We start from the raw sequence: 24,310 nt of genomic DNA, 5'->3' as shown, positions 1-24,310 counted from the left end.
CACATGATGAACACGGTCATGTCTACACAACACACTGATCATATACAACACATGATGAACACGGTCATATCTACACAACACACTGATCATATACCAACACATGATGAACACGGTCATGTCTACACAACACACTGATCATATACCAGCACATGATGAACACGGTCATGTCTACACAACACACTGATCATATACAACACATGATGAACACGGTCATATCTACACAACACACTGATCATATACCAACACATGATGAACACGGTCATATCTACACAACACACTGATCATATACCAGCACATGATGAACACGGTCATGTCTACACAACACACTGATCATATACCAGCACATGATGAACACGGTCATGTCTACACAACACACTGATCATATACCAACACATGATGAACACGGTCATGTCTACACAACACACTGATCATATACCAACACATGATGAACACGGTCATGTCTACACAACACACTGATCATATACCAACACATGATGAACACGGTCATATCTACACAACACACTGATCATATACCAACACATGATGAACACGGTCATGTCTACACAACACACTGATCATATACCAACACATGATGAACACGGTCATGTCTACACAACACACTGATCATATACAACACATGATGAACACGGTCATGTCTACACAACACACTGATCATATACCAACACATGATGAACACGGTCATGTCTACACAACACACTGATCATATACCAACACATGATGAACACGGTCATGTCTACACAACACACTGATCATATACCAACACATGATGAACACGGTCATGTCTACACAACACACTGATCATATACCAGCACATGATGAACACGGTCATGTCTACACAACACACTGATCATATACAACACATGATGAACACGGTCATATCTACACAACACACTGATCATATACCAGCACATGATGAACACGGTCATGTCTACACAACACACTGATCATATACAACACATGATGAACACGGTCATGTCTACACAACACACTGATCATATACCAACACATGATGAACACGGTCATGTCTACACAACACACTGATCATATACCAGCACATGATGAACACGGTCATATCTACACAACACACTGATCATATACCAACACATGATGAACACGGTCATGTCTACACAACACACTGATCATATACCAACACATGATGAACACGGTCATGTCTACACAACACACTGATCATATACAACACATGATGAACACGGTCATGTCTACACAACACACTGATCATATACCAATACATGATGAACACGGTCATGTCTACACAACACACTGATCATATACCAGCAAATGATGAACACGGTCATGTCTACACAACACACTGATCATATACCAGCACATGATGAACACGGTCATGTCTACACAACACACTGATCATATACAACACATGATGAACACGGTCATGTCTACACAACACACTGATCATATACAACACATGATGAACACGGTCATGTCTACACAACACACTGATCATATACAACACATGATGAACACGGTCATATCTACACAACACACTGATCATATACCAGCACATGATGAACACGGTCATGTCTACACAACACACTGATCATATACAACACATGATGAACACGGTCATGTCTACACAACACACTGATCATATACAACACATGATGAACACGGTCATGTCTACACAACACACTGATCATATACAACACATGATGAACACGGTCATATCTACACAACACACTGATCATATACAACACATGATGAACACGGTCATATCTACACAACACACTGATCATATACCAGCACATGATGAACACGGTCATGTCTACACAACACACTGATCATATACCAGCACATGATGAACACGGTCATGTCTACACAACACACTGATCATATACCAGCACATGATGAACACGGTCATATCTACACAACACACTGATCATATACCAGCACATGATGAACACGGTCATGTCTACACAACACACTGATCATATACCAGCACATGATGAACACGGTCATGTCTACACAACACACTGATCATATACCAGCACATGATGAACACGGTCATGTCTACACAACACACTGATCATATACCAACACATGATGAACACGGTCATGTCTACACAACACACTGATCATATACCAACACATGATGAACACGGTCATGTCTACACAACACACTGATCATATACCAACACATGATGAACACGGTCATGTCTACACAACACACTGATCATATACCAACACATGATGAACACGGTCATGTCTACACAACACACTGATCATATACCAGCACATGATGAACACGGTCATGTCTACACAACACACTGATCATATACCAGCACATGATGAACACGGTCATGTCTACACAACACACTGATCATATACCAGCACATGATGAACACGGTCATATCTACACAACACACTGATCATATACCAGCACATGATGAACACGGTCATATCTACACAACACACTGATCATATACCAACACATGATGAACACGGTCATGTCTACACAACACACTGATCATATACCAACACATGATGAACACGGTCATATCTCCACAACACACTGATCATATACCAGCACATGATGAACACGGTCATGTCTACACAACACACTGATCATATACCAACACATGATGAACACGGTCATATCTCCACAACACACTGATCATACCAGCACATGATGAACACGGTCATGTCTACACAACACACTGATCATATACCAACACATGATGAACACGGTCATGTCTACACAACACACTGATCATATACCAGCACATGATGAACACGGTCATGTCTACACAACACACTGATCATATACAACACATGATGAACACGGTCATGTCTACACAACACACTGATCATATACCAGCACATGATGAACACGGTCATGTCTACTCCTGCGCAGCGTTTTGACTTTGAAACGTGCAATTCTCATGTTTATTCAACGATGTCAATCCAGATTTTCCTAAATGCTGTTGCTCTTGTGAACCAATGTGTGTAATATAATTTGACAGCTATCGATTATAGTTTAACCTCTCCATCTTCACCGTCACGTTTAGTAACACACACACACACACACACACACACACACACACACACACACACACATATCTGTGCATCATCACAGTTACAGTGAAAACACCCTCTCAAACAGTGTCTCGCCGCATTCCCAACTCTGTTAAAGCGACAGACTCCGGTATTGCGGTATATTAAAAATTCACATCATAACAAAAGTGAACACTGGTATTCGGTATGAACCGGTGTACATTGAGAGTGTGTAGTTTGTCGTACTTGTTGGCCAGGCTGATGGCCAGTGGGTTTGGTGGCGGCACTAACAGACAGACGGAGGGAATCTGCATGTCCATTCCTCCAGGGCCCGTCACAAGCCATGTGGTCCTCTCCGAGTTATCCTTCAGGATCCCTTCATCCCCCTTACGGATCGTCTTCTGCACACACACACACACACACACACACTGTGACACATGCATGACCAGAACAGCCCTCCAGAACAACACTTTATTCCTTGAGCTCTCCGCCTGAGGCGACACTGTGCCTTATGAAGAAGTTACTGAGAACATTATTCTGCTCATCAAGGCTGCATTTATTTGATCAAAAATACAGTAAAAATTTTAAAATATTATTCTAATGTAAATCAGCTGTTTTCTATGTGAATATATAGTAAAGTGTAATTTATTCCTGTGATCAAAGCTGAATTTTGATGATCTGAGATGATCTAGAAACATTTATGATTATTATCAAAAACTGTAAGAAAATTAAACGTTCCATATATATATATATGTGTGTGTGTGTGTGTGTGTAAAATATGATAATGTATCATGGTTTCCACAAAAGTATGAGTGTTTTCAATATTGATGATAATCAAAAAAAATGGAGCATCAAATCATCATATTAGAGTTATTTGTGAAGGATCATGTGACACAGAAAAAACTGGAGTAATGATGCTGAAAATTCAGCTTTGATCACAGGAATAAATTACACTTTACTATATATTCACATAGAAAACAGATGATTTACATTAGAATAATATTTCACAATTTTTACTGTCTTTTTGATCAAATAAATGCAGCCTTGAGCAGAAGAGACTCTTTCAAAAACATACAAATCGTAATGATTGCAAACTTTTGACTGGTAGTGTGTATAATATAATAAATCTGCATTTGAGCGTCACCTCGTCCTGTCTGAAGTCACACAGCGCCTGCACGAGGATCTGTCCCGTGATCTTCTCCTCAGGGTTTCTGGGCTTCAGTCTGATGATGCTCTTGGATTTGAGCACGAGCTGCTGCACCATCTCTCTCTGCTCGGCCAAACGCTCCCTCTCTCTCTGAGACACACACACACACACACACGCGGTCATCACCCTGCAGTGCTCCAGCAGCGCTCACACCTGAACCCACGCTCACCTCCAGGCCCTGCTGCAGCTCCAGGAGTGTGTGAAGAGCGGTGGCTTTATCACAGGAGAAGCTCTTGCGGATGCTGTCGTGCTCTTTCTTCAGTTTGCTGTTCATTTCTGTCGTTTCCTTGAAGAACTGAAGAACATGTGTTTTAGTATCACTCATGGTATTTAGATACTATTAGTTTTTTGTTTTTTTTTGTCAAATTGATTGTAATTTCATATTTTCCGTTTAATATAATTTTTGTTAAAGCTTTTGTTTTGTTTTGCTATTGTCTTTTTTTTTTTTTTTTAAATCTATGTCAATCTAGTTTTTATTTCAGTTTTAGTTATTTTAGTATTTCAAGTTACACTAAATAAAAATTAGAAATGGTATTATTTTAAATTTATTTAATTTTTATTTTGTTATAAGCTTTAGTTTTGCTGTGTTCTCATTTTTATTAGGTTTTGTTTTTGTCTATTTAGTTTTTATTCATTTTTATTTCAGTTTTGGTTTTAGTTATTTTAGTATTTCAAATTAAACTAAATAAAAATGAATAAAAATGAAATAGAAATGAAATAAAATTATTTTTATTTTTATTTTATAAACTTGTATTTTTATTTTAAATTAAAATAATTATAATTAAAATAAAATAAAATGTTAAAATAAAATAATTTGAAAGTTTTTATGTTTTATGTTTTTAATTAAGCATGATAACCCCGTCAGTTATGCATCAGATTTCAGTAAAATGCATGAGAAAAGCTTCAAGACTTGACACGTGTGTGTGTGTGTGTGTGTGTGTGTGTGTGTGTGTGTGTGTGTGTGTGTGTGTGTGTGTGTGTGTGTGTGTGTGTGTGTGTGTGTGTGTGTGTGTGTGTGTGTGTGTGTGTGTCTCACCTGACTGTATTGAGCGTTTTCCTTCAGATGAACACTGATGCATTTGGTGATCTGTAGAAGCCAACTCCACTGGGTCTGCAGCGTCTCCATGTAGGCCTGTGAGGAACACCATCAGAACGAGTGAGAAACAGCACACACACACACACACACACACACACACACACACACACACACACACACACACACACACACACACACCTGGATCTTGTCTGACGCCGGGTGTTTGTTCTTCAGCTGACTGTCCACCTTCGTTTTGAGGACGTTCAGATGAACTTCTTTCTGCTCCAGTTCAGTCATGAGTTTCTGAAACAGAGTACGGCTGAAAATAAACTCAAGTTTATCACTTAAATATTTCAAAATACCACATAAACAGCAATAAGTAAAGAGCAGATGTTTAGATCAACACTCCACAAGAGGGCGCAACAAACCAACCAACCAGAACCTTCTGATGTTCCCTGAGAACAAACCTGCTGTTAACAGTGCCTTTCACTAAACTGCAGAACATTCTTAAAACTAGATGAAAATGTCCTATAAATTTACTCAATTTCGTTAAATTAAAATTAATCAATTTTATTAGTTTCTATTTTAACTTATATATATATATATACTATATATACTTTCTAAGACAGCATCAAATACTATTTCATTTTATTTAATAATTTTTATTTTATTCTATTTCACTGAATACCATTTTATTTTATTCTAAAACAGCATCAAATACCATTTTATTTTATTTCATCATTTTTATTTTAGTTTATTCTATTTCATTGAATACTATTTTATTTTATTCAAAAACAGCATTGAATACTACTCTGTTTTAGTTTAGTATTTATTATTATATTTTTTATAAAAAAATTAAATCCATTTTCTATTTTTTCCATTTTAATTTCAGTTAAAGTTTTCTTAATTTTGTTGTGTTTGTCATTTTTAATAGTTATTTTATTTTATTTTATTTTTTTAAATGCCTATATTGCTTTTTATTAAATATTATTTCAGTTTTAGATATTTTAGTGCATCAAGTTAAACTACATTAAAATTAGAAATATTGCCTTGGCAAAGTATTTAATATTTCATTTTATTTCAGTTAATGTTTATTTTATTTCAAGTTACTAAACCGTTTTAGTTTAGGTTTTAATTTTAGTTAACAATAATAACCCTAATACTAGTCGATGACATTTTAGTTTGATGAGAAAGTGCAAAAATTAAACAAAATATTCCCTCATTTTCTACATTAATTTAAAAATGCATCAACAAGTCAAGTCAAGTCAAGTTTATTTGTATAGCGCTTTTCACAATACAGATTGTATCAAAGCAGCTTCACAGTATTAAATTAAAATAATACAACAAAGTTTGTTTCAAGAGGAATTTATTGATTGATAAAATTAAATTAAATATCCCCAAAATATCCCCAACTGAGCAAGCCAAAGGCAACAGTGGCAAGGAACCGAAAAACTCCATCAAGTGACCTAATGGTGTCCTAAAACTCCATGTGTGTATAAAACATTAAATTTTTTTTATTTTTTTGCCTTTCAATTTCACTTGAAAGTGCATTTGCGTAGACGTGCGGAAACAAGTTTAGGTTGTGTATATGTATTATGATTAATATGAAATATAAAATGCATTAGCCAGTATTACTGAACAAGACTGGACCATATGAAACATGAGATCCTTCTTCTTTGTCAAACATTATTAATATCTTGCATGAAAAATGCATCAAAATGAAGTTTATGCTCAATCATTTTGCTTCTCGAGTAAACATATCTTGATTTAAGAGTCTTTAGATGTTTGCACTGGACAAAACTAGTGAGGATGCTGTTTTGTGTTACTGTAAGCAGTGTGTGTGTGTGTGTGTGTGTGTGTGTGTGTGTGTGTGTGTGTGTGTGTGTGTGTGTGTGTGTGATCGTGTGTGTGTGTGTGTGTGTGTGTGTGTGTGTGTGTGTGTGTGTGTGTGTGTGTGTGTGTGTGTGTGTGTGTGTGTTCGGTCGACTCACCGAGAAGCTCTCCTGTTTCTGAGGCACGTACGCGTCGATGCCTTTATCGCCCCAGTCGAACACCAGCTCCTCCTCTTCTCGGTCGTTCACCCACATGATCTGACTGGAGATCTCCTCGATGATGTTGTGCAGGTCCTGAAGCTGAAGCTTGCGCTGGTACGAGGTTTTCTGGAGATCACATCCTGATGTTTACAACTTACACACACACACACACACACACACATGGTGTGTGAAAGACACATGGGATGTGCAGCTGCGTTTGATTGACAGAAGCCGTGTTTCCATTCGACGTCAGAGACTAATCTAAACTAAACTTGTGAAGGGAACTAAACCAAATCATTCAGGGCTGAGTTTCCCGAACAACGACAGAACTCGTGCTTCACTACAATAGAGCGATGCATCTTTAAAGAGATCAACTAGTGAGTCACGACTGTTTCCTGAAGCCATATTGTCGCAAACTGGTCGTTGAAACACGTTGGTTAATGATGTCACACAGGTTATGGAGTAATAACTACTGTTAATAAATCTGTTTGAGATCGAATTAACGCGAGATGTTTTGCTATAAACTACAGACATGTCATCTGAGGACTATTCCTCATTTTTCTCAGTTATTTTGCTTTATTTCCAGATTCACTCATAGACTCGTTCTCACACTCGAGCTCGTTCACACACACACACTCTTCAAACACTACACTTTAAATCTCTTGACAAACTAAAAGACGTAAATGACATTTGTATGTATTGTAAATAAAAGATGTAGATTGCACTGAATGTCCGCTTGATTATTTTGCTCCAGATCAGGATTGATTGAGTCCACATGTCATGAACACTGGAGACTCTGCTTCTAACCACAGGAGATCTGTCGTTACACACACACACACACACACACACACACACACAACTCTGCGAATGTTCATTAGAACGATGGTTTCGGGGAAACACAGACTCGCTGAACCGCTGATAACGACTATAATCGGCTAACGATGCTTTTGGGAAACACTCCAGAACGATCAAACCAACATCTGAGATGCTGCGACGCGATTGGTCCGCTGGTTAGTCCAGTTATCCAATCACAGCCTCTGCTGAGGCAAAGCTTTATTCGGTTTCTATCATAGTTTATGCATGTTTTCTTATCGGATAAACAATGTGTATTCGCATCATTTGAGCATTTTTAACATTTCTGCGCATGTTTTGCGCTTCCATGCAGCGTTTTTACATGATATCCTGAAAGGCGCATGAATGGACACATAGCTAATAGCTAATAGCTAATAACCACAGTGTGTTTCTGAAGCGTCTCACCTGTAGACTGTCCCATTCTTGGTCGAGTTTGTTGAGATAGGATTTGTTTCCATCCGCAGTTTGGTCTTTTCCTCGCATCTACAACAGATATTTCCATGATTTATATAGACTTTCATTTAAATGACATATTATTGATCAAATCATCATATTAGAGTGATTTGTGAAGGATCATGTGACACTGAAGACTGGAGTAATGATGCTGAAAATTCAGCTTTGATCACAGGAATAAATTATACTTTACTATATATTCACATAGACAACAGCTGATTTACATTAGAATAATATTTCACGATATTTTTACTGTATTTTTGAGCAAATAAATGCAGCCTTGATGAGCAGAAGAGACTCTTTCAAAAATGTTACAAAAATGTTAATTATTACATATACTGTATATGTATGCACATTACTGTTCAATATATGTATATATATATATATATATATATATATATATATATATATATATATATATATATATATGTGTGTGTGTGTGTGTGTGTGTGTGTGTGTGTGTGTGTGTGTGTGTGTGTGTGTGTGTAGTCAATATTTTTTTATTGTAATCATTATATATATTTATTATGATTAAAATGCACAAAAAAATGCCTGTCCTAAAAGTAGGCAATATTTTATTTTTGCAAACTATTATTTCTTATATTTTTCTTGTGGTTTTGAGGTGAACGATGTACCGTGATCAAATAAATCTGAATTTGAGCTCTAACCTTCAGTTTTACATGTTTAAAAGCAAACCAGGCATGAACACAAACTCATGCACAGTTTCTAAAGGTCCAGTCCCGCAGCCATGTGGTGCAGATCGAGATCTCTCAGTGCTGAAGGTCACGTGTGTGTGTGTGTGTGTGTGTGTGTGTGTGTGTGTGTGTGTGTGTGTGTGTGTGTGTGTGTGTGTGTGGTCCTGAACTCACCAGATCCGCTCGGGCTCGATCCACCTCCACACTTCTCTGGATGGAGCTGTGAAACGTGCTGTGTTTGGCTATCTGCTGCTCGATGGTTCCTAGATCATCTCCCCATGATGACGTCTCGATCATGCGCTGCTCACACACACACACACACACACTTCACACTCAACATCTGCACATTTACAGATAGTTGAAATCGGGCACAGAAATGCATGATGAGGATGTTTATACAGTCATTTACAAATCACACTGAATCACATGACTTGTTTTGTTGCATCAAAACTAAAGCGTTCCTATTTTAAGTGTTTACACTGGAAGTCTGATGTTTTCTGCTCCGGCTGGATTTACTGCAGCATCAAAAGTATGCTAATAAAAATATGTATTTGCATAACTCACGTTCCTGTTTAGTTTCTGTTTCTGAATGTTCAAAACGTCCAGTTTTTCAACAATGTTTTTGGTTATGCGAATGTTAAAGTGAACATTCCATTTCTTCATTCTTCAAACAAGTTTGGAATGTTCTCGGAACGCTCTGAAACATGGTGCAACATTTAGAAAACGTTAAACGTCCAAATAAAATGTTTCCGAAAAAAAAACGTCCACGATCGTTGTACAGATAATAGGGGCGTCTCAATATATCGCAATACAAAAATGCAACAATATGAATCGTGGATAGTTCACCCAAAATAAAAAATTCACAAAAAAAATAGTAGTGTCAGTACTACATTAAACTACTATATATAATGTTGAATATAATGTATAATAATGCAATGGGGGAATATTTGTGTGTCCTGATAATGCCAAATGTCTGTTACCAGTAAAAAGTGGCTTACGTTATTTTGAATATATCTAGTCAGTGAAAGAGTGAAAGCATATTCATATAAAATAATGCAGTATTTTCAGCGTCAGAATCAAGAATATTGTTGTTCTGGTGTCTCTATTGTCCTGTGCTTTGGGTTTCAACACCAAGTCCAAGATTATTCATTTACACACACACACAACGTAAAACAAATTTAGTATTTTAACCAACAGTGCATTTCTGTTAACCTTTAATCTTATGTCTTGGAGTATCGCAATAATATCATATCGTGACATGAGGGAATCGTTACACTAATAGATCATGTTTTTGTGTGAACGTTTCGAGAACATTATTAAAGGCCAGATACTGTAACTATGAATGAATGTTCGTCAATGTTTTTGAACATTCCATTTCATCATTCTTCAAACAAATATGGAATGTGACTTTTGAAGGTTCTCGGAACATTCCGAAACAAGTACTAACATTTTTTTTTTTTTAATACATAAATATATATTTTTTATAATAAATGATAAAAAAAAAAGAAAATGTTTTTATGCTACTTTTATGCTAATGTTACTGGCAGAGAGAACCTTGCAGGAACTTTCCCCGTTACTGGGAAAACACACAGCAAACGTCTGTTTTTCATTAACTCTGACCTCACTGACAGGAGGAGTGTGGTCTTATTACTGACCCCTGCGTGGGCCTGAGGAATTCTGGGGGTTTAGAGAGAGAGAGGGAGAGAGAGAGAGAGACAGAGAGAGAGAGACAGAGAGAGAGAGACAGAGACAGAGAGAGAGAGACAGAGAGAGAGAGACAGAGAGAGAGAGAGAGACAGAGAGAGACAGACAGAAAGAGAGAGAGAGAGAGAGAGAGAGACAGAAAGAGAGAGAGAGAGAGAGACAGAAAGAGAGAGAGAGAGAGAGAGAGAGACAGAGAGAGAGACAGAGAGAGAGAGAGAGAGAGAGAGAGAGAGAGAGAGAGTAATGCTGGGTCAACAGGTTGAGTCTGAGAGTGGGCGAGTGAGAGGCAGTATGTGTATTTTGGCTGGATGTCTCGCTCTATAATCTCTCTGAGCTTCGTTTTGTCTACTCAGTTTTTCTTTCGTTTTCTCTCGCTCCGTCTGTCCTGGGAAAACTTCTCACCCGAGTCCTATCGGCACAGAGCGCACGAGATAACTGCTATCTCTGTGCTTTTAAGTTGATGTCTATTTCTGTCACATTGGGCTGAGAAGCTCCGCCCACGCTGAGATCTCATTGGTTGAGAATCCTGCTTCACTTATACTGTATATTAGTATATCAGATACACTAGCATTCAAAAGATATTTACATTCTTATTCAGCAAGGATGCATTAAATTGATCAAAAAAACTGACCCTGAAGACATTTATAATGTTACAAAAGATTCTATTTCAAATAAATTACTGTTTTCAACACTGATAATAATCATAAATGTTTTTTGAGCTGCATATCATCATATTAGAGTGATTTGTGAAGGATCATGTGACACTGAAGACTGGAGTAATGATGCTGAAAATTCAGCTTTGATCACAGGAATAAATTACACTTTACTATATATTCACATAGCCACAGATGATTTACATTAGAATAATATTTCACCATTTTTACTGTATTTTTTATCAAATAAATGCAGCCTTGGGTCAAATACGAGACTTCATTCAAAACTAGTGTACATTTAGATTTTTTAAATTTATTACTATATTTTGTATATTTGCATATCTATATTGATTTATACATTTATTTCTATTTCTAATATATATATAAAAAAATTTTTTAAAAAAATTTGCTTTCAATAACGACAGAAATATTGATGCTATGGTCAGCTGATATGGCAAAAAAAATTATATATCTCAATATATTTCAGTCTTCTGATGACGTTTATATCAAATAACACATAGAAACTATATTAAAGCCATTGCAATATTTCACAATCGTGCTTTATTATAATCGGCTGCAAACATGTCCTGAAACACCTGAAACGTGTTGTGTCTTGCATGGATAAAGCAGTGTAAGAGTTTCGAGACTCTGATAAGGTCCTGAAGAGAGACGACAGCTATAGCGGCTTCTGCGTGTTTGTTCGCACTGCAGGAACCAGGAACGATTTTAGTTCTAGCAACTCCTTTTAGAGGACCTAATTTAGCTTTTAGAGGACCTAATTTAGCTTTTAGAGGACCTAATTTAGCTAATTTAATTGAGTCGGTCTAAACCAGCGCTATAGTAACAACAGTGATGTTAGTGTTCGCTGATTGGCCGAACGCACGGAAACACCAGCACCCGCCATTTTTTTAAAAGCTGTGTAAACACACAGATTATAGCCTATATATTTACTCCAGAAACTAACTCTACGAACATGAAATCAGTGATAGATGATCCTCTTAACCTTTACTCTGAGGAGAAACTCCAACGCGACTTTGAGGAGACGGAGAGAAACATGATCATGTGTTTCTGCTCAGCAACACTGGACATCATCCACACGACATACACTAATAACTCTTCATTACTGTCTACTTTCCCTGTATAACAGTTCTATCTAATCACGTATTATAGACAGGACTGTTAGGGCGCTTTCACACAGAGGTCCGCACCAAAGTTCATGTTTTGATACATTGTATACATTCGGTCAGTTTTGGTTTGGTTTCACAGTGCAATTATGCGAGCGCACTAAAGAACTGTACATGACACACTTGTGTCCTGTCGTCATCATCTATGTGGGCTGCATCTCGACATTGATTGGCTTGTAAACGGACGTCTGTCTGACGTCAGCGTGTTGTCAGTTCGGCGGGAAAATTTGACAGGAATGAATGAACAGACGCATATCGTTACCACTATAATGTTATTATATGGAAGGCCAACAGGGCCAAAACGTGTGAAACTGTCGTGTTAACACGCATTTACAAGCTTAATCTAATTAGGTTCTGTGTGTTTGAGCAAGAGCACCAAACCAGTAGGTGGTGCTAATGTCCAATAATTGACGTGTTAACGAGTAACTACGTGTTAACGCGACAGTTTCACACGTTTTGGCCCTTTTGGCCTTCCATAGTTATTATTACGGCATTACTCCCTGCAGCACCAGCTATACTCGAGGCTAGTTCACATTCGCCAAATGAACGTCCTCGTTGTGCAAACATTTCATCATCGCCGGCAGGAAAGGAGGAGAAGAGCGAGCAATCCTGCGGGAACCACCGAAACTTCCTGTAAATGTTCTGAAAGTCCGAACCATACAGAAAATGCGTTCACATTAGAAACGAACCAAACCTTTGTTCAGTTTGATCCGACCTGAGACTACCTCTTTTCGTCTGACCAAATTTGGTCTGTTTGGTCCGGATCATGGTCCGGGGGAGGGTTCACACCTGTAATTTTTATTCGGATCAAACTGAAAAGTCCAAAAATCCGGACCAAACAAGGTCGGTGTGACAGATCGTAAACTAATGAACACGGAGAATAATGCGAGCGCTGTGTGTTCAGTCGTTCTCAGCGCCGTCAAAATAAAAGTCTCAAAGACAAACGCGGCTCACGTCACTTCAGAGTTCCTGCTGGCGGTGCCAATGCAACCAGGAAACCGTTCCTAAGGGGAACCATTAGTTCTCGGGGAACCATCCTGCCCGGTGCGAAAGAAAGCCCGTCGTGTGAGCGTCACGTACCTTCTGCTGGAGGATCCAGGCCATGGCTTCGCTGAAGTAACGGTTGGGTTCCTCACGGCTCATGGTTCGCCGGACCGTTCTGCTGCCCCACCTCTGCTGCTGAGAACCACTCGGAGCCCCGCCGAAATCTCGGATCTGCTCAGAAAATACATTCACACTGTTCACACACACACAGAGAGAGAGAGAGAGAGAGAGAGAGAGAGAATATAAGGTTACAGTGGAAGTGTAAATTTATTTCAGATTTAATATGACTTGTTTTTCAATGAAAAAAAATAGGGGGGGGAAATTCTAAATTAGGAGAGTTTACACTTAAAAGAAGAAAAACCCTGTCCATATGGTAATATAAAATAAATTAATACTTCAAATTCAAATGGAAAGTCTATTTTTCTTGACCAATTTTATTAGAAACATGCTGATTCATGCATGTACACTACGGTTGAAAGGTTTGGGGTCCGTACATATACTGTATATGTATGCACATTACTGTTCAAAAGTATGTAATAATTCAGATTTTTTAAACATTTTTGAAAGAGTCTCTTCATCAAGGCTGCATTTATCTGATCAAAATACAGTAAAAATTGTGAAATATTATTCTAATGTAAATCAGCTGTTGTCTATGTGAATATATAGTAAAGTGTAATTTATTCCTGTGATCAAAGCTGAATTTTCAGCATCATTACTCCAGTCTTCAGTGTCACATGATCCAGCAGAAATCACTCTAATATGATGATTTGATGCTCGAGAAACATTTATGATTATTATCAATGTTGGAAACAGTTCCTATTTCTGTGGAAACTGTGATACATTATATTTTTCAAGATTCTTTGGAAGTTCTAAAAGAACAGCATTTATTTGAAATAGAATATTTTGTAACATTATAAATGTCTTTACTGTCACTTTTGGTCAGATGAATGCGTCCTCGCTGAATAACAGTGATCATTTCTTTCCTACATAAACTCAAACATTTAAACGGTAGTGTACATTTATCAAGACATCGACATGTGAGTTTTGCATGCAATAGTTTTGCCTTTTTTAATGAATTTAACTTTATTATTACGCAATATTATTATTATAATTTTTTTATTTAGCCTCATGGTTCGCCGGATGGTTCTGCTGCCCCACCTCTGTTGCTGAGAACCACTCAGAGCCCCGCTGAAATCTCGGATCTGCTCAGAAAATATATTCACACTGTTCACACACACACACACACACACAGAGAGAGAGAGAGAGAATATAAGGTTACAGTGGAAGTGAGCATACAAAATGCATTGAGATTTATTACGAAAACCAAGCAGAAGATCCAGTTTAACGTATACGAATATATGTGGTTATCTAGTAAACTGTAACGAACTGAGTGTAGTAGTTTGTTTATCCTCATTCTGTTCCAAACACGTATGAGTTTCTTTCTCCGGTGTAATGCAAAAGAAGATATTTTGAAGAATGGTCACGCTGCTCTTTCACATACAATCACTGCTTTAGTTTTTAAGTTTTTTTGTCTTGTTTTTTTTTTTAGCACAATTATATAAATATTCTTAAATCAACACACATTTACTTGAGAAGCGAAAAGATTTCAGATTTAATATGACTTGTTTTTCAATGAAAAAAAATCTAAATTAGGTGAGTTTACACTTAAAAGAAGAAAAAACCTGTCCATATGGTAATATCAAATAAATAAATAATTATAATTCAAATGGAAAGTCTATTTTTCTTGACCAATTTTATTAGAAACATACTGATTCATGCATGTACACTACGGTTGAAAAGTTTGGGGTCCGTAAGATTTTTTTGAAAGAGTCTCTTCTGCTCATCAAGGCTGCATTTATTTGATCAAAAATACAGTAAAAAATGTGAAATATTATTCAAATGTAAATCAGCTGTTTTCTATGTGAATATATAGTAAAGTGTAATTTATTCCTGTGATCAAAGCTGAATTTTCAGCATCATTACTCCAGTCTTCAGTGTCACATGATCCTTCACAAATCATTCTAATATGATGATTTGATGCTTGAGAATCATTTATGATTATTATCAATGTTTGATTTCTGTGGAAACTGTGATACATTTTATTTTCCAAGATTCTTTGGAAGTTCTAAAAGAACAGCATTTATTTGAAATAGAATATTTTGTAACATTATAAATGTCTTTACTGTCACTTTTGGTCAGATGAATGCGTCCTCGCTGAATAACAGTGTTCATTTCTTTCCTACATAAACTCAAACATTTAAACAGTAGTGTACATTTATCAAGACATCAACATGCGAGTTTTGCATGCAACAGGTTTGCCTTTTTTAATGAATTTAACTTTATTATTACGCAATATATATTTTTTCTCTATCTTTTTTAGCTTTTATTAAACCAGGAGAGAACCTCACTGAGATTAAAGTCTCTTCTACAGGAGTGTCCTGGCCAAGATAGGCGGCAGAAATGACTTTTATATCACTTTCGTTTACAGAATTCCCCATTCCTCATATAATGTAGGAATTCCACATAATTTCCGGTCTTCTCAGCACTAAAAATTATGGCAAAAAGGCAAAGCGAATCTGATGCAGAACATGATGTGTGGTTGCTGAGGTGCTTTTAGCGTAATACTCTGTGGTTGCAAGGTTCCTGGGACGTTTCCACACGACATGTGACGTGTCTCACCTCCGCATCACACTCTCCGACGGCAGGTTCTGCTGGTTCAGTTCTATGGCCAAACCTCGGAGCTGTTCGGTGATCTCAGCAGCGGACGCCAGACAATTCTGAGCTTCCGCGAAAGCATTTGCATCTCCGCCCTGCAGCGCAAACACACACACACACACACACACACACACACACACACAGAGAACAATAGAAACCAGTCGTCAGAAAAGCCCAGGATCAACAAATCCAAACATTCACCCTGCCGAGTGTGTGAGTTTAGGCCTTTGTTTATTTGGCATTTTGAACTACAGAACAAACACAAATTAAATCTGTAAAATCAGTTTTGTGATCATCTCAGGTTTGTATGATCAACATTGTCGTCTAGTCGCCTTTATTCAGGCCATTGAGACCGTCTGAACGGCATGACTGAAATCAAGGATACTACAAACATGTTGCATTAAAGAGGACCAATTTCTCTAAGTAATGTTTTCAGGCTCTACTAGAACAGGTTTTCCTGCTTGAATGTTGATTATGTTCCTCATATTCTCCATTGTTGCGGCTCCTCTCTTCCCAGTCTGTCAGTAACGCTCTGTTTACTTCCTGTCTCTATGAAGCCCCTCCTTCTGAAAAGCACACTGTGCTCTGATTGGTCGGCTGGAGCAGTGTGTTGTGATTGGTCGAGCGCTTCGAGTGTGTTTGGGAAATGTCCCACCCCTTACCATAACCACCAGTTTAACACACTACTAACTAACTCAACCAGGCCCCGCCCCTTTATTCTGCGTATGAATTATTATAATGAGGAATATTGTGGCGTGTTAGTTCCGGGAGAAACTCAAGACTACAATGGAGGCGTTTCAGGAGTTCAGAAACACTGACTCTGATATAGAGAAGAACTCCTGCTGGAGGGACTTTGTGCTCAAACTTTAACTCTAAAAAGCTTTAATATTTGGTATTTTTGTCTTATTTTGTTTTGTCTTTTCCAGCACAAATATCGAAACATTCTTAAATCAAGATACATGTACTTGAGAAGCAAAATGACTGAAGATATTAAGACTTAAAATTAAAAGTGAGTTTATGCTTAAAAGATGAACATACCTGTCCATTTAGCAAGATAAATAAAATAAAAACTTAAATTAAAATGCAAAGTCTATTTTTCTTGCCTTTCTTCCCTTGTTTTTTTTTTAACACATTTATTTTTTATAATTTTTATTGGAAAACAAGACTTAATATCTTTAGTCATTTTGCTTCTCCGGTAAAAATGTATCTTGATTTATGAATGTTTCGATATTTGTACTGGAAAACAAGACAAAAATAAGAAAATAAGGAAGAAAATATTTTCTGCCGTGATGAAAGTGAAGGAAAGTGAAAATAATTACAAATAACTATAATATTTAAATACTGTATAAAAAATTTAAGTAGTACATGGGACTATTAATTATGTTTTTTTGATACTTTTTGATACTTTTATGTCCCGCAGAAGAACATACAGGCTTCGAACAACAAGACGGCGAGTAAATAAGGATACTTTTTTTTTTCTTTGTAAACTAATCTTTTTCTATATTATATATATTTTCTTATATTATTTTTATGATACATACCAGTAAATAATAAATAAAAAACACACACACACACAAAAAAAAAAAGAGAAAAACGGAGGTAATGATGAAAATAAAACAATAAAATATGAATAATTAGTTGAATATGTGTAAAGTAAAGAACTAAAAATAAACTATTATTTTAACACATGCACTAATCACGTGTTTCACTTTCATTTTCTCCAGAATGGCTCAGTCAGACGAGGGACGGGAGAAACGTGAATGATGTGCGTATGAACGCAGCAAACACACTCATGTGATTCTCATGACCTTTACAGCACATTTATGATCCTGTGAACTCTTGAAATGAGCTTAAATCCACAGTGGAAGGTCAAACGTGTGTGTGTGTGTGTGTGTGTGTGTGTGTGTGTGTGTGTGTGTGTGTGTGTGCGTGTGTGTGCGTGTGTGTGTGTGTGTGTGCGTGTGTGTGCGTGTGTGTGTGTGTGTGTGTGTGTATACTCACAGACTTTAATATGAATGCAGTCCTGTCTAGGAAATCCTGACCCTGGCCCTGCAGATACGAGATCTGCTGTTGCACTGACTGCAAGGCAGAACTGCTGGGACAAAAAAACCCCAAAAAATCAGCTTTGCATCACAGGAATAAATTACATTTTAAAATGCATTCAAATAGAAAACATTTCTTTTAAATCATAATAATATTTCACTGTTTTTACTGCATCAAATAAATGCAGCCTTGGTAAACAGAGACTCAAAAAACACACAAAAAAAATCATATTTATTCCAAACGTTTGACCAATACTGTGTGTAAATGCAATTTTCAGTGTGTTTAAGCACAGAGATGTATGAATGGGCTTTACACTGTTCACCCTGCAAGAGTAAACACTTCTCCACAGACAACTAACAGATTCTTGGTGGTTTATGAACAGCTTGTTCTTCTCTGTTTTACTGCGATGCATTCCTGCGAGATCTCTCGGTCGAACCCGACGCAGAGACGCCCCACCAGCCGACGCAGAGACTCCCACCAGCCGACGCAGAGACGCCCCACCAGCCGACGCAGAGACTCCCACCAGCCGACGCAGAGACTCCCCACCAGCCGACGCAGAGACGCCCCACCAGCCGACGCAGAGACTCCCACCAGCCGACGCAGAGACTCCCCACCAGCCGACGCAGAGACTCCCCACCAGCCGACGCAGAGACTCCCACCAGCCGACGCAGAGACGCCCCACCAGCCGACGCAGAGACGCCCCACCAGCCGACGCAGAGACGCCCCACCAGCCGACGCAGAGACTCCCCACCAGCCGACGCAGAGACGCCCCACCAGCCGACGCAGAGACGCCCCACCAGCCGACGCAGAGACGCCCCACCAGCCGACGCAGAGACGCCCCACCAGCCGACGCAGAGACTCCCCACCAGCCGACGCAGAGACTCCCCACCAGCCGACGCAGAGACGCCCCACCAGCCGACGCAGAGACGCCCCACCAGCCGACGCAGAGACTCCCCACCAGCCGACGCAGAGACGCCCCACCAGCCGACGCAGAGACGCCCCACCAGCCGACGCAGAGACGCCCCACCAGCCGACGCAGAGACTCCCCACCAGCCGACGCAGAGACGCCCCACCAGCCGACGCAGAGACGCCCCACCAGCCGACGCAGAGACGCCCCACCAGCCGACGCAGAGACGCCCCACCAGCCGACGCAGAGACGCCCCACCAGCCGACGCAGAGACTCCCCACCAGCCGACGCAGAGACTCCCCACCAGCCGACGCAGAGACGCCCCACCAGCCGACGCAGAGACGCCCCACCAGCCGACGCAGAGACGCCCCACCAGCCGACGCAGAGACTCCCAACCAGCCGACGCAGAGACGCCCCACCAGCCGACGCAGAGACTCCCCACCAGCCGACGCAGAGACGCCCCACCAGCCGACGCAGAGACGCCCACCAGCCGACGCAGAGACGCCCCACCAGCCGACGCAGAGACTCCCCACCAGCCGACGCAGAGACGCCCCACCAGCCGACGCAGAGACTCCCCACCAGCCGACGCAGAGACGCCCCACCAGCCGACGCAGAGACGCCCCACCAGCCGACGCAGAGACGCCCACCAGCCGACGCAGAGACGCCCCACCAGCCGACGCAGAGACGCCCCACCAGCCGACGCTGAGACGCCCCACCAGCCGACGCAGAGACGCCCCACCAGCCGACGCAGAGACGCCCCACCAGCCGACGCAGAGACGCCCCACCAGCCGACGCAGAGACTCCCCACCAGCCGACGCAGAGACGCCCCACCAGCCGACGCAGAGACTCCCAACCAGCCGACGCAGAGACTCCCCACCAGCCGACGCAGAGACGCCCCACCAGCCGACGCAGAGACGCCCCACCAGCCGGAGCAGAGACGCCCCACCAGCCGACGCAGAGACGCCCCACCAGCCGACACAGGCCAAACCGCTCATTCACAATCTATCTCTCCAGGACTGAAAACAACAACGCTTCCAATACTTCCTGACGTATATCTGTCAGGTTATATTATATTACAGGTTTTATGTTTTCAGCTGAAATGTATAGTTAGCCTAGTTATAGATCTTTTATCCAATTAATAATCGAGATAAAGGCAGTTTAATGTTGTGCGAAGCAATCAAGCATATCAGCTTCTGTTGGAAAAATAAACTTTTAAGAAATTTCAAAGCAAACGCTTTTAACTTTTCAAAAATATGCATCAAATTTAAAAGTTAAAAAGCAGCTTTAAAATGTAAAAAATACAAAATTGTATGTATATATAGAATATATTTAATTATTTAATATACTATATATTTAAAAATTATATAAATAGTGTATGTATATAAAAAGCAATTTTTAAAGCATATTTTTGAAAATTATTATTTATTATAATACAGTTTGTTTATATAAATAAAATAAATAAATATTAAAATACATTTAAATAAACCATATTAAAATACTTTTTTCTTTTAACTGGTGCATCACAGCCTATATATTAAAATATATTAAATATACAAAATTAAATATATATATATATATATATTAAAATATTATATATTTAGAAGTTTTTAATTATTATAATGTATTACTAAAATATATATAAAGAATTTTTAAAGCATATTGTTGAAAATAAAATATATAAACTTTAAAATAAATCCTTAAAATAAACCAAATTAAAATACTGTTTTATTTGATTTAATTTTATCTGCTGCATTATTTTACATTAATATCTTGAGTAGGCGTTTAAAACAAGTGAAACCACATGTAATATTTCAGTGCAAAAGTTCAACAAATGAGCTTAGGCCAGTAAACAAACAGAAAACAGACACTTCTAAACGAGGCGAGATGAAGAGTCTCATTTGAATGGAGAATATGCATATGAATGCACAACAGAGTCGTTATTCATGTTTATGAGCAGTGGCTGTCAAATGACTCATGAACTTCTGTGGAGCGCCTGGATACACTCGGGTTTTCCCGCAGGATCTGCAATAGATTTACAGGAAGCTTTGCAGGACAAGAGTCTGAAAGTGACCTGTAAACTCATGCAGGAACACAAAGAGCCACACAGAAGCAGCAGGGATTGTGTTACACCTGCCAGCACAGGCCTACATTCAACATTACACAACCATGCTTTATAACCCTTTATAACTGGCTTTCTGGCAGCTATGACAGCCTTTGATGTGCAAATTATTAACCTTTGAACATCTGCTGTATTATAATGCAGTTTCACTTACTTGACTGAGCACTATTTAAGTTTTACTCCATCACTCTTTGTTAAATAGGCCTACTTCTCTTTGCATTATTGTTTTTAGAACTAGTTTGAATGATCTAAATGGAAAAAAATTGGTATAAAATTAAACATTTTCTTCGATGGAACACTGAATACTCACATTTTGCATGACATTTATTTTTGTTGTACACTGTAAAAAACAAAACATGATCAATAACGTATGACAACATATGTTTTTTACAATTGCTTTAACTCATCAAAATAAGTTTATTTTTTGAATTTCTTTTTCATTTATGATTTATTTAAGATTCAACTCATTTAATTTAAGTTGAAATGACTCAAACATTAATTATTAACTGAAACGTTCGCAGACAAAAACAAATGTTGCATTAGCATATAGTGTAGGATATGTTAATGAAAACTTTTAATCTAATTTAAATTATGTACACTGTAAAAAAAAAGTTGCTGCTTTAATTTAAGTACAATCAACTTGGATGTTTAAGTCATTTCAACTTAAATGACATTAAACTGAAATTGTTCAATCTTGAATAACTTATAAAAAAAGTTGAAAATTGCTTAACTTATTTTGATGAGTTAAAGCAATGTAAAACCATATGTTGTCATAACTTATTGATCATCATTTTTTACAGAGGTGAAATGACGCACACACTTGCAGTAGCCTACGTTACAAGCGCACACACACACACACACACACACAAACGCAGGTAACAGGTGTTTACTCACACTTGTCCCGCGCTCATCGAGCCTCTGGAGAAACTTTGGTCGTATCTCTCCACATATTCCTGTGTTAAGCCATTATTCACATGCTGCACCACCGCCTCACTGCGCGCGTACGGATACGCGGGCGTCGCGTTGATCTCGCTGCGCGATCCCGTGCGGCGTCCCATCATGTTGATCCCGCGCTGCGAGCCGTACATGCTCATGATGACTGAGCCTCAGCTTTACACCTAAAATGGCGGAGTTTAAAAAGTGAACCTGAGATCAGACCCGCTGCTCCAGATGAAACCAGTCGTGAAGATCATCCGAGCGCAACTGGACTGAGGACTGGGGACTGAGGACAGTCCACTGGGAAGAGCCGCAGTTTAATGATCTGAAGTCACTCCCACAGACCCGCATCTGAACACACACACCCTTAACATGCAGTTTAATGATCTATAGTCACTCCCACAGACCCGCATCTGAACACACACACCCTCACACACATGCCTGAGGGAGGCGTCTCTCTCTCTGTGCACTGTTGAGGGAAGCTCACTATTTCATTCAGCACAATGACATGTTTAAAACTATTTTCAGAAACACACTTGTTGCTAATGATCATGCATGCAGATTTATGACATCCGATGAATTAAGAGAGCATATACGGAACGCTTTCCGAAATGCATTTGCATAACGATTTAAATGTATTGAATCCATTCAAATGCATTTAATGCATTAAATGCGTGTGAATGCATTAAAAGCATTGAAATATATATTTTTTCCTCACATCTCATATTTTTTCCATCACCATATAGGGGACCCCACTGATCATTTAATCAAGCCATTAAACTTCAGTTTTTCACATTACTAACTTGAAATGGACTGCGCACAAGTGACGTGCAAAATGGTGCAAGACTTTAAATGTTTTAAAACACTTTCCCTTGGCTGTTTACATATAATGCTTGTGAAATGAATGTTTTAACCTTTAATCTTGATGTTGAATTGAAAAAGTCCATGTTCCCCAGAGATGATTTAAATGTGCATCCTGAAGTGTTTGCCACCAGTGATGATGGTTCTGGGTCGACAGGAAAGACGAGTATTTCTGTCAGTTTCTGTCATTAAGCTTCAGTCGCCCTTGGCACCTGATTAAAGATGAGGTGCACAGGTATGCCAGAAATCAAACAGGTTAACACAGGACACGGCTAATGCGTGCACATTAAACTCCAGCTATCCGCACCAGTGCATGTACAGATGTGATGCTTCTCTCCTGAAATGATCAGAGTGTGTTTGGGTGCGGTGTGTTGTGGCTCTGACTTTCTCAGAAGAGGTCGAACTCAGAGGTCGTTCGCTTCAGTAAATACAGAACTTCTGCACGATGTAAATACAACTTCTGCATTCAGTAAAAGTGAATTGAACATGTTGCATAAGAGTCTTTCCACATGCACACTCCTTTTTTTCTCATATTCTGATTTTTTCTTTTAAAATTGCAAGTTTAGGCCTACTTCTCAAAATTCTGAATTGCTTTTTGGAATTTTGAGTTTTTTATTTTTCTGCTATGGAATAAAATAAAAAGGATTCAACTTCAACTTCAACTTTTATTTATTTATATAGAACATTTAATAGCAACGTTGTTGCCCAAAGTGCATCACAGTTAACTAAAAACAGTAAGACGTTCATGTATAAAGGCATATGGTAAGACCACACAGCATAACAGTATAGTGAGGTCAGTGTAGAAAGAATTAAAATA

General features: G+C 38.8%; 1 protein-coding gene across 3 annotated transcripts in view; it reads right to left on the bottom strand.

The window, feature by feature from the left end:
* Positions 1 to 23,011, bottom strand: part of dspb (desmoplakin b) — a 57,975-nt gene extending 34,964 nt beyond the window's left edge. The window contains exons 1-13 of one of the 3 annotated variants that reach the window (XM_082147106.1): positions 22,591 to 23,011; positions 18,629 to 18,719; positions 16,592 to 16,722; positions 15,071 to 15,136; positions 13,949 to 14,105; positions 9,502 to 9,627; positions 8,585 to 8,662; positions 7,286 to 7,453; positions 5,493 to 5,597; positions 5,295 to 5,390; positions 4,428 to 4,553; positions 4,196 to 4,348; positions 3,298 to 3,452 (exon numbers count right to left, since the gene is read on the bottom strand). In XM_082147106.1, the coding sequence (XP_082003232.1) occupies positions 3,298 to 3,452; positions 4,196 to 4,348; positions 4,428 to 4,553; positions 5,295 to 5,390; positions 5,493 to 5,597; positions 7,286 to 7,453; positions 8,585 to 8,662; positions 9,502 to 9,627; positions 13,949 to 14,105; positions 15,071 to 15,136; positions 16,592 to 16,722; positions 18,629 to 18,719; positions 22,591 to 22,790 (1,652 nt within the window). In that variant the 5' untranslated portion in view covers positions 22,791 to 23,011. The remainder of the gene's footprint in view (positions 1 to 3,297; positions 3,453 to 4,195; positions 4,349 to 4,427; positions 4,554 to 5,294; positions 5,391 to 5,492; positions 5,598 to 7,285; positions 7,454 to 8,584; positions 8,663 to 9,501; positions 9,628 to 13,948; positions 14,106 to 15,070; positions 15,137 to 16,591; positions 16,723 to 18,628; positions 18,720 to 22,590) is intronic. The other 2 variants (XM_082147108.1, XM_082147107.1) reach the window with 2 other exon arrangements.
* Positions 23,012 to 24,310: the final 1,299 nt, after the last annotated feature.

This window comes from Leuciscus leuciscus (assembly GCF_965113295.1).
Source record: "Leuciscus leuciscus genome assembly, chromosome: 19".
Taxonomy (NCBI): domain Eukaryota; kingdom Metazoa; phylum Chordata; class Actinopteri; order Cypriniformes; family Leuciscidae; genus Leuciscus; species Leuciscus leuciscus.
The sequence above is the reverse complement of the archived record's forward strand: the minus strand, read 5'-3'. Positions and strand labels throughout refer to the sequence as shown.